The sequence below is a fragment of the Carlito syrichta genome, unplaced genomic scaffold (assembly GCF_000164805.1).
Source record: "Carlito syrichta isolate Samal-C Ts95f unplaced genomic scaffold, Tarsius_syrichta-2.0.1 Scaffold311852, whole genome shotgun sequence".
Taxonomy (NCBI): domain Eukaryota; kingdom Metazoa; phylum Chordata; class Mammalia; order Primates; family Tarsiidae; genus Carlito; species Carlito syrichta.
Genome location: NW_007255948.1, coordinates 553,945 through 565,523, shown reverse-complemented (window position 1 = coordinate 565,523; position 11,579 = coordinate 553,945). Strand labels below are relative to the sequence as shown.

The 11,579-nt window shown below is 38.7% G+C and overlaps 1 protein-coding gene across 2 annotated transcripts in view; it reads right to left on the bottom strand.

Annotated features, from left to right (window-relative positions):
* Positions 1-11,579, bottom strand: part of KIAA0319L (KIAA0319 like) — a 122,332-nt gene that overhangs the window by 41,329 nt on the left and 69,424 nt on the right. For both annotated transcript variants that reach the window (XM_008069195.2, XM_008069196.2), the window contains exon 4: positions 806-1,052. In XM_008069195.2, the coding sequence (XP_008067386.1) occupies positions 806-1,052 (247 nt within the window). The remainder of the gene's footprint in view (positions 1-805; positions 1,053-11,579) is intronic.

Genomic DNA, 11,579 nt, shown 5'->3' with positions numbered 1-11,579 from the left:
TCAGGTAATCCACTCACCTCAGCCTCCCAAAGGCGCGGGATTACAGGCTGAGCCACCAAGCCTGGCTTGTTTTGTTTCTTAATAGAATTATTTGTCCATGAAACCAAATTTACCATAGATTAACTGTTTTAAGAAGTAGATGTTTAGCCGGGCTCGGTGGCTCAGCCTGTAATCCCGCGCCTTTGGGAAGCTGAGGTGAGTGGATGGCCTGAGCCCGCGGGTTCGAGACCCGCCTGGGCAGCGAGACCTCATCTCTACGATAAATCAAAAAATGAGCCAGGCGTGGTAGCGCACACCTGTAGTTCCAGCTACTTGGAAAGCTGAGGCAGAAGGATCACCGGAGCCCAGCGGGTCGAGGCTGCAGTGGCCAGGAGGCCACTGCACTCCAGTCTGGGCAACAGAGTGAGACTCCAAGTCAAAAAAAAAAAAAAAATGAAGATGTTATAAAAATGAGACAATATCTGACTTACAACTAGCCATTCAAAAGGCAAACAAGAGCATTGATCTAAGTCTTCCTTCTCAGTAGCCTCTGTTTGTTTGATTCCTAGAACATTAATTGCATCTTGTGCTTTAAGTCACAGTGGAACATGGCTCTAGGAAAATAAACTTTATAAAATTCCACAGGCTGGGGTCTGATGAGGAAGGGACCTAGAGTCCTGAGGCAGGGGCATTGACAGGGTTATTTTTTTTTCTAACATATAGTATTCAAGTCATGCCTCCTTCCCTTCTTTCCTCTAAAAGGAAGCACTGATCAAATGTTCCACTTTCCCCTTCTATCTCTGAGGGCAAGAGCAAAGGGCCTTACCTGGATATGGTGCTGAGGTGCTCTGGAAAGAGGCCGGTGGGGTGAGGGTAGTGTAACTGTAGGAGGGAGCCACCTGCAGAGGAGTAGCAATCTGCATTTTCCCAGAACCTTTTGCTTGCTGAGTGCTGGGTGTAGTAGTGGGATCCTCTGATGCTTCAGGTTGCACTGATACATTCTTTGGCCAACCAGACATCTCTGAAGTCAGGTCTGTGGTTAAGAGACTGGAAATTGTAACTGCCTCATGGACCTGAAGAAGTACAAAAATTTATTTGAGCAGGCAAAAAATTATACAGTTTTTCATGTTATGTCTCATGAAATGATAGTGCATTAAATGTTTTCTTGAAAATGCAAAAGTGTCAAAATATTACAGAAACTAATCTCATCACTCAAAGAAAAATGATGTTAAAAATGTTGCTATAAGCCGGGCTCGGTGGCTCAGCCTGTAATGCCAACGTTTTGGGAGGCTGAGGTGAGTGGATTGCCTGAGCTCGCGGGTTTGAGACTCGCCTGGGCAACTTGGCGAGACCTCATCTCTACAATAAATCAAAAAAATTAGCTGGGTGTGGTAGCGCGCGCCTGTAGTTCTAGTTACTTGGAAGGTTGAGGCGGAAGGATCGCCGGAGCCCAGCAGGTCGAGGCTGTGGTGGTGGCCGGGAGCAGCCACTGCACTCCAGTCTGGGCGACCGAGTGAGACTCCAACTCAAAAAAAAAAAAAATGTTGCTATAAATCTTCTCAGTTTTTTTCTATACAAAGAGTTTTGTTTAACATGAAATAGTAATTTTCTGTATTCTTGATGTGCTGGAAAAAGAAAACAAAATAGTAATGACTGTACGATGTATACTTTTGTTTTCTTTTCTTAACAATTCTATTCAATCTTTTTACAAATATTTCGTGAGCACCTATTATGAAACAGGTCTTGTGGATCCAAAATATAAATAAAACTAATATTTGTGCTCAACAGTGGAAGAGAGAGAACTGAAAGCCTAACAAGCCAAAATGTCAAATATAACTATAAAAATTATGATGAACCCAAAAAAAAAAAAACACTACCTGAAAGTACTTGAACCCTCTCTCTTGAAGAAAGGGAGAGTGTAGATAAAAATTATTGTTATTATTTGTTTTGTTTTTAAAGAAAAAGGCTTCCTTGAAGAGAAGAGTCCTGAGTTGAATTGTAGAGGATAAAGTTATATACTAGACAAAAGGTTGAGGGGAGAGAATGAGTACAGGCACAAGAAATAAAATGAACATGATCTGTGTCGGGAACTGAGAGCCATAAGCAGAGTGAGAGGCAGAAGTAATGGAAGATGAGCTGGAATGACAGGCAAGGACCTGACAAAGAAAGCATTATATGTTATTTCAAAGAACTAGGTAATAGTAAGCCATTTAAGGTTTGTATGCAGGAAAGTGACATGGTCAGGTTTCTGCTTTACAGGTTACTTCTTAGTGTATTGGTTTGAAGAAGTAAGGTAATAGCAGGAACACCACTTAGGAATTCCTCATTTGCCATTCATGCAAATGGGAAATCATGAGTGGCTAAACAATGATGACAGAATAGATTTTTAAAATTCAAACTAGTTGAAGTGCATAAAATAAACTGAACACATTTCAAGTATATAAGGCCAATGCTTTGATAAACGTATACACCCATGCAACCACAATTAAGAGGAAGAACATTTCTATCAGTCCCCAAAGTTAATCCATGTCCCTTTGCAATAACTCCCTGCCTCTACCTCCAGGCTCAGGCAACCACTGATATGTTCTGTCACAAATTAATTTGGGTTTTCTTGTATTTCATATAAAAGTAATCATATACATGCTACTTTTGTTTCTGGTTGCTTTCACTCAACACAATGTTTTTGAGACTTATTCATGGTATTATGTATATCAGTAGTAAAAAAATACATTCTTTTTTATCACTAAGTAGTATTCCATTGTAGAGATTTACAAAAATTTGTCTTGTATTCATCTACTGATAGAGATTTAGGTTGTTTTTGTTCCCAGCTATTATAAATAAAGTTACTATGAATATTTGAATACAAATGTTTCTGAAGCACGTTTTAATTTATCTTGAGCAAATACTTAGAGAGATTGCTGGTTATATAAAAGTTTATGCTTAACTCTACAAGAAACTATGAACTCTTATCCAAAGTAGCTGCACCATTTTGCAATTCTTCTAGCAACGTATGAGAGTTCCAGATGCTCTACAACTTCACCAACACTTGGTATTTTTTGTCATTCTAGTGGTTATGAAGTGATATTTCACTGTGATTTCATTAGAATCTCCTGATGACTTACAATATTTAAGGTATTTTCATGTGCTTATTGGCCAGTCCTTTTTTTCTTTGATAAAGTTTATTCAAATCTTTGTTCCCCCCATCCTGCTTTTACAGCTTTACTAAAGTATAACTGACATACGATAAATGGAACATATTTAAAGTATACAATTTGATACATCTTGATATATGCATACACCTATGAAACCATCAACACAATCAAGATAATGAACATATTCATCACTTCCAAAGAGTTTTCATGCTCCTTTGTAATGCATTCTTCTCCCCACCCGTTCCCTAAACAACCATTCTCTACTTCTTATCACTATAGATTAATTTGCATGTTCTAGAATTTTATATAAATGAGATCATACAGTATGTATTCTTTTTGGAGAATTGACTTATTTCCTCAGCAAAATTATTTTGCTATTCATCTATGTTGTACATATCAATAATTCATTTCTTATTATTGCTAAGTAGTGTTCTACTATATGACTATACCACAATTCACTTATTCATTCACCTATTGAAAAGTGGACAACTTGGCCAGACTTCATCTCTACAATAAATCAAAAAATTAGCTGGGTGTGGTAGCACCTGTAATTCAGGCTACTTGGAAGGCTGAGGCGGAAGGATCGTCAGGGCCCAGCAGGTTGACGCCGGGGTGGCCATGAGCATGACACTGCACACTCCAGCCTGGGCGACCAAGTGAGATTCCAACTCAAAAAAAAAAGAAAGAAAGAGTGAAAAACAATTGGGTTGATTCCAGTTTTGGTTATTACAAATTGAACTACTATAATCATACGTCTATGAGTCTTTATATGAACATGCCCTTTTATTTCTCTTAGGTAAATACTTACCACTAGAATGTCTAATCATGTGGAAGGTGTACCTTTAACCTAAAAAAACCCTACCAAACAGTTTTCTAAAGTTGTTGTGACATTATACAGTACTACCACCAGAGTGAGCATTCTATTTATCCTATAACTGTGCCAGAATTTGGTGTGGAGATTTTTTTAATTTTAGCCTTTCTAGAGGTATGTAGTGGTGTCTTATTGTGGTTTTAATTTACATTTTCCTAATGATTAATGATGTTGAACATCTTTTCATGAGTTTATTAGATATCTGCATACCTTCTTTGGTTGACTATCTGTTCAAATCTCTTGCCCATTAAAAAAAAAATGGATTATTTTAGCTTTCAAACTGAATTATAAGAACTCTTTATATATCCTATAAACAAGTACTTTGTCAGATGTGTAATTTGCAAATATGTTTTCCTAGCCTATAGCTTCCTTTTTCATTTAATTAATTAATTTATTATTTAGGTGGATTCCCAAAGTATTGAGACTACAGGCATGAGCTACCGTACCTGGCTGATTTTTTATTTTCTTAGTTTAGTTTTTGTTAGCAAATATTTATAACTTTGATGAGTTCTAACTTATCTTTTTTTCATTTAGTTCATGCTTTTAGTGACACATCTAAGAAATTTTTACCAAGTCAAAAGTTTTTTCCTGTAGTACAATCATAGCTTACTGTAGCCTCGAATTCCTGGGCTCAAGAGATCTTCCTGCCTCAGCCTCCCAAGTAACTTGGACTGCAGGTATATTCCATCACACCTGGATAATTTTTTTATTTTTATTTTTTGTAGTGGGTCATGCTATGATGCCCAGACTGGTCTTGAACTCCCAGCCTCAAGGGAACCTCCCATCAAAAATGCTGGCCATCAAAAATGCTGGGATTAGCTTGGCTCGGTGGCTCAGCCTGTAATCCCAGCACTCTGGGAGGCCGAGGCAAGTGGATTGCCTGAACCCACAGGTTTGAGACCAGTCCAGGCAACTTGGCAAGACCTCGTCTTTACAATAAATCAGAAATTAGTCAGGCATGGTAGTGCATGCCTGTAGTTCCAGTTACTTGGAAGGATGAGGCAAAAGGATCACTGGAGCCCAGCACGTTGACGCTGGGGTGGCTGTGAGTGTGCCACTGCACTCCAGCCTGGGCGACAGAGTGAGAATTCCAACTGAAAAAAAAAAAGAAAGAATGTTGGGATTTATGGTATGAGGCACTCTACTTGGACTGTAGTTTTCAATATATAGTTCTTACACATATTTTGTTAAGTGTATCCCTAAGTATTTCATGTTTTTGGATGTTAATATACATTTTTTAAAACTTTAAGCTGGGTGGGGTGGCATGCACCAGAAGTCCTAGTTACTTGGAAGGATGAGACAGGAGAACTGTTTGAGCCCAGAAGCTAGACTTCATCTCTAAAATAAATATATAATAAAATTTCCATCCTCAACTATTCATTGCTAATATACAGACACAAATGATTTTTGTATATTGACCTTATATCCTGTAGTCTTGCTAAACTCACTTAATAGTTCCAGTAGCTTTTACATAAATTCCTTAGAATTTTCATAATCTTATCATCTATGAATAAGGTAGTTTTGCATCTTTATTTCCAATCTACATTTCTTTCATTTATTTTTCTTGTATTATCACTTTGGCAGACCTCCAGTACAATGCTGAATAAAAGTAGTTAAAGTCACTTTCCTATTTGTTAAGTAACTGTCATCTCATTTTCCTTTAAGTCTTTGAACATAGTTTAATTTTTTAAGCATATTTTTAACATCTGCTTTGAAGTCCTTGTCAGCTAAATCTAACAGCTGGGTCCACTGAGAAATCCTTTCTGTTAACTGTTTTTTCCCCCTGAGAATGGGTCACACTTTCCCAACTCATTCCTTACAAGTCTCATAATATCTGGTTGAAATTGGACATTTTAGAGAATACATGGTAGTAACGCTAGATTCTGCTTTTTTTTTTTCTGATGCGCTGCTATTTTTAGTAACTACTCTGTGCTTAAATGACAGAATCTGACGTCCCCACAGTATGTTACCACTGATGTCTCTGCTCAGTTTTTAAAAAACTCTTGTTTGTATTTTAGCCTGGTTTCCAGGGGAGTATCCCTATACCTGCATAGTTTGGAAGTCAGCCAATGATTTGGGCAGAAGTTGCTCATCAACCTTGAGGATATAAAACTTTGCTCTCTGCCAATCCATCTGTGTGGTGCTTGAGGAATACACTCTAAGTTGCAGCCAGTTTGCAAGTCTCCCTTAATTTTAACTTTTTATCAGATTCCCTTGGAGTCCCTCCTGCACATGCAGGTAGTTTCCCAGTCAGCCAGAAATATGTAAAGAGCTTATCTTAGCTCTTCTATGGCTCTCTTATTTTCGGGATCTTCCCATTAAGTTTCTGGCAGGTACACCACTCCCTCCAACAAGCATTGCAACCTGGGGTTAGCAAAAATGTGGATTCTCTCCATTCATTCCCAACCAAATTTGTCACTTTTAATTGGCAAAGCTGTGAGTTTTCACCCTCTATCCCACAGCAAGACTACCTCCTCTAGCAGAAAAGTTGCTTGTTTTCATGTTCAGTCACATGCTGATAAAACTGCCATTCTTAGCTGGGCTCGGTGGCTCAGCCTGTAATTCGTGCTTTGGGAGGCTGAGGTGAGTGAATGGTCTGAGCCTGCAGGTTCGAGACCTGCCTGGGCAACTTGGCAAGACCTCATCTCCACAATAAATCAAAAATTAGCCAGGCGTGGTAGCGGAAGGATTGCCGGAGCCCAGCAGGACGAGGCTGCAGTGGCCGGGAGTGTGCCACTGCACTCCAGTCTGGGTGACAGAGTGAGACTCCAACTCAAAAACAAAACAAAACAAAAAACTGCAATTCTTATCACCAGAGCTGGCGTAATGAAGGTAGGGACAGATGGAAAATATCCCAAAAAAAAGACCACAGATTTCCTCTGTACTTATGCAAAGCATTATCAGATTTTTAAGAATTATTCTCAACTTGTTTCTGCCTTTATTGTATCTCTATAATATTATATCTCCATGTCTGCCATGAAATATTTACTTTTGACAATTTTGCCCCAGTTTTATACCTGTTTTTTTTTTTACAAGAAAATTACCAATCTCTTCTTGCTGCCATAATGGAAGTTTTCTTGTTTCTATTTTCTCGTTTTTAATATCATTTCCATTTCATTTGTGAAATTCCTTATCTGCTCACTCATTAAAAATAGTTTCCTTTAATTCTCTGAACATACATACAATAGCTACTTTGAAATCTTTGACTACTTACTCCAACATCTGAGTCTACTTGGAGTCAGTTTCTATTGATTGCCTCTTTTCTTTGAGTATGGATTACTCTTCTTGTTCCTTTGCATGTCATGTAGTGACTATAAATTCTACTGTGTTTTCCTTAGGATTATTGGCTTTTTTGGTTTGCTTTTTTTTTTCCTAGCAGGCAAAATAACTTAGCTGGACTTAAATTGTAGACTTTGCATTTCCTGCAGTATTCAATTACGGATATCTTTCTGTAACTCTTACAGCATCTTTTTTACCATGGTCCCTTGCAGGTATGTCTGTATAAATGATGATTGGCCATGAATCTGGCCAAAGATTATACTCAGATTTGGGCTTGTTCTCACCATGCTTTCTTTGCTTCTGGAGATTCTTCCTGAATTTTTCAGTCTTAGATTCTGTCCTCTGATACCTCACATCCATAAGACTTTCTGCCACCTGACTCCCCATAATTAGGGAATGCATTCAGTTAAAAAAGTTGCAGATTCACCTGGTATAGATTCTGTCTTTCAAAGATACAACTCTGCCTCTCTAATTTCTGCCTGCTTTTTCACCAGACCTCATGGAGGTATAGTCTAGAGGTCCAGCCAGGGATTCTAGCAGAGTTTATAGTCAGGTTATGGGGTTCACCCTCTTCTGTGGTTTTCTTTTCTTTCTTTCTTTCTTTTTTTTTTTGAGTTGCAGTCTCACTCCTCGCACAGGCTGGAGTGCTGTGGCATGCTCACGGCCATCCCAGTGGTCTCAGGCAATTCTTCCACCTCAGCCTTTCAAGTAGCCGGAACTACAGATGCGTGCTACCACTCCCGGCTAATTTTTTAATTTATTGTAGAGATGAGGTCTTGTCAAGCTGCCCAGGCTGTTCTTGAACCCGTGGGCTCAGGCAATCCCCTTACCTTGGCATCCCAAAGTGCTGGGATTACAGGTTTGAGCCACCATACTCGGCTGGTTTTCTTACTTTCAAGGTATTTTTATATCATGAACTCCATTCTATGCCACCATTAAAAGGCAAGGCTGGGGTTTTCCACTATCACTTCCCTCTGCTGTAGGAGTTGCCAAATGCCCTTAGACAAAAAATTTTTTAAGCTGCAAATTCACAATTCTTATCACTCCCAGTTATCATTTTACAAAAGTAAACTCTCCTCTAGTTTCTATCTGCTTTTGGATCCTTTCCAGTTTCTTTGAATATATTTTTTATAGATTTTACAATTATTATCTGTGGGAAGGTTCAGGAGACCACTTCACTTTGCCACCATTACTGAAAATTCCCCCTGCGGGAATATTAAGCATCTAGTATTTGTGAAGCTGGAATAGATCTGGGGATTGGAGAAAAGAGTCTAAAATGATACCTATGTTTCTAGCCTGAGTAAGGACTGACTATAGAAGTATCAAAAATTAAGACTACAGAGGAGTAACTTTTAGGAAATTACAGGCAAATTATGTTTTAGACATACTGAATCTAAAGTACCTCTAGGAAATCCAAATAGAAACTGACTTGAATTCAAGCTCCCAAAACTTGGATTCAAGCTCCCATGAAGCCATGGGAGTGAAAGAACTACAAGAAGAACGTGCATATAAAAGAAGTAGAAGCTAAAAAATAGAACATTTGTGAATACCAAGGCTTATGATGTGAGCTGATGAAATGACCAACAAAACTCACTAAGAAGGAGTGATTAGAAAGGAGGAAAAGAACTGGGAAAGTATATATAACAAGATTGAAGAAACTTCTACAACCATTATGAAATAATGTAGTGAGGTCTGATCAAATAAAGACTAAAAAGAATATATTGCAATAGGCAACTGTGACGTTACTGGTGACTCCAGCAAGAATAGCTTCAGTGAAAATCCAAATTCCATAGGGCTAAGGATTAAATACAAGTGAATAAAGAAAAGAAAATAAGTGTGGACACCCCTTGATATTTCTAGATAAAAAGGAAGAAACAGCAGTGACACAGCAACTAAAGATGCAAGGAGACAAGACTAAGGATATATTTAGAAGTGCTAAATTTAGGGGGGGGAAAAGCATCATTTCTCAGATCGAAAATACAATAATGGAGTTTACAGTATTGTGCAAATATTTAGGGACTATCTTGGGCCCAACCTGGGGAAGTAAGTATCAGAGAAGGTTTCCCAGAATTAGTAAAGCCTGAGAACAGTCTTGTAAAATAAGAAGTAGACAGGTAGGTGAATGCAAAACAAAAACATGGTGGACTTCTGTTTCCAGTCAAGACAGAGTAACTGGGAACAGATTTATCCTTCTACCTGAAACAACTGGAAAAAACAGACAGAAATCCATATGTTCTCACTCATACATGGACCTTGAACAAATTATAATGCTATAAGAAAGTGATTGGCATTAGTGGGAAACTGTCGGGGGTGAGGTAGGATTGGCAGTTGAGGGAAACTGCTAGGGGAGGGAGGGGCATGCCTCATCAACAAGGGTACCTGCATGATCAATGTTTATATACCTAACCCTGAATTGTACCCCATATCTTTATAATAAAAATTAAAGAAAAAGAAATACATGAAACAATGGCATTAAAGACACCAGATATCAGGTAATGAAAAAACAGTAATCCCTAAAAGATGAAAATCAAGTAAAGTGAGTCCTATGATTACCCTAGCTTATTGTATGGAGAAAGTTTCTAGGCCATTATATAGGAAGGGGAAATATAGGTACAGACCAGCAGTCTTTCTGAGTTGAAGAGATGTAGCTGGGAGTCTGGAAAAGAACTACACAGTGACAGAACTCTGAAGATCTGAAGATTCTCTCAAGTATTCAACTGAGTACCGATTACGTCAAGTTTGTGAAGAAACTACTCAAGGTCAGGAAAAAAACTACCCAAAAGAATTACAGGGAATAGTACCCAAGTTCACATGGACTAGGTATAGTGCCTATTCCAAAAAGTCAGACTGGAAAACTTCATAATTCACAAGGCAGTTAGAATACTAATAAAAGTCTTGTCTCAGCAGTATGGAAAAATTAACCCCAGACTAAATATATCCCTGGACTCACATGACAAAGCTTAAAAACAAAACTCAAAAGGGTCAAACTGTTTTCAAATAATTCGACCACATCCCAGAACAAAGTTCAAGAATACCTATAGTGATGCAAAAATATCCAGCACCCTGCTAGCTATAATTTACAATGTTTGGCACCCAATAAAAAATAACCATATATGGGGCTTGGCATGGTAGCTCACACCTGTAATCTCAGCACTTTGGGGGAGTGAGGCCAGGAGTTCGAGACCAGTCAGGGTAACATAGCAAGACTTCATCTCTATAAAAATAAAAATAAAAAATTAGCCAATCACGATGGCATGCACCTACAGTCCCAGCTATTTAAGATGCTGAGGAAGGAGGATCACCTGAACCCAGAAGTTCAAAGTTACAGTAAGCCATGATTGTGTCACTGCACTCCAGTCTGGGTGAAAGAGTGAAACACTGACCCCAAAAGGGAAAACAAACAAACAGCAACAAAAAAAGCCGACATGCAAAGAAGCAGGAAAATCAATACTATAATGAGAGAAAACATAAATCATCAATCAATTAAAACTGATCCAGAAATAACTGGTAAATAGGGATTTTCTTTTTTTTTTTTTTTGAGTCAGAGTCTCATTCTGTTGCCCATGCTGGAGGGCAGTGGCATGCTCACGGCCACGGCAGCTTCGACATTCTGGGCTCAGGTGATCCTTCCACTTCAGCCTTCCAAGTAACTGGAACCACAGGCATGCACCACCAAGCCCGGCTAATTTTCGTTTTATTTTATTGTAGAGATGAGATCTTGCCATGTTGTCCAGGCTGGTCTTGAACCCCTGGGCTCAGGCAATCCTCTCACCTCTGCCTCCCTTAGTTCTGGGATTATAGGCATGAGCCACCGCACCCGGCTTTAAACAAGGATATTAAAATAGTTATTGCCCAGGTACAGTGGCTCATGCCTGTAATCCTGGCACTTTAGGAGACTGAGGTGGGAAGATCGCTTAGCCCAGGAGTTTGAGACCAGTCTAGGCAACATAGCGAGACTTCATCTCTACAAAAAAATTTTTTTTAATTAGCTGGGAGTCATGGCACTTGCCTATAGTCCTAGCTACTCAGGAAACTGAGGTGGAAGAATCACCTGGGCCCAGGAGATCAAGGCTTCAATGAACTGTGATTATGCCACTGCCCTCCAGGCCTGGCCAACAGAGTAAGACCCCAACTCAATAAATAAATAAATACTATGATTGTGTCCCATATGTTCAAGAAGTTATAGAAAAGACTGAACGTATTAAGTAGAAATATAAAAGACATTTTGAAAAATCCAAATCAGACTTCTGAAGATGAATATTACAATGACTAAGTTTTTTTTTTTGTTTTTTTTTTTT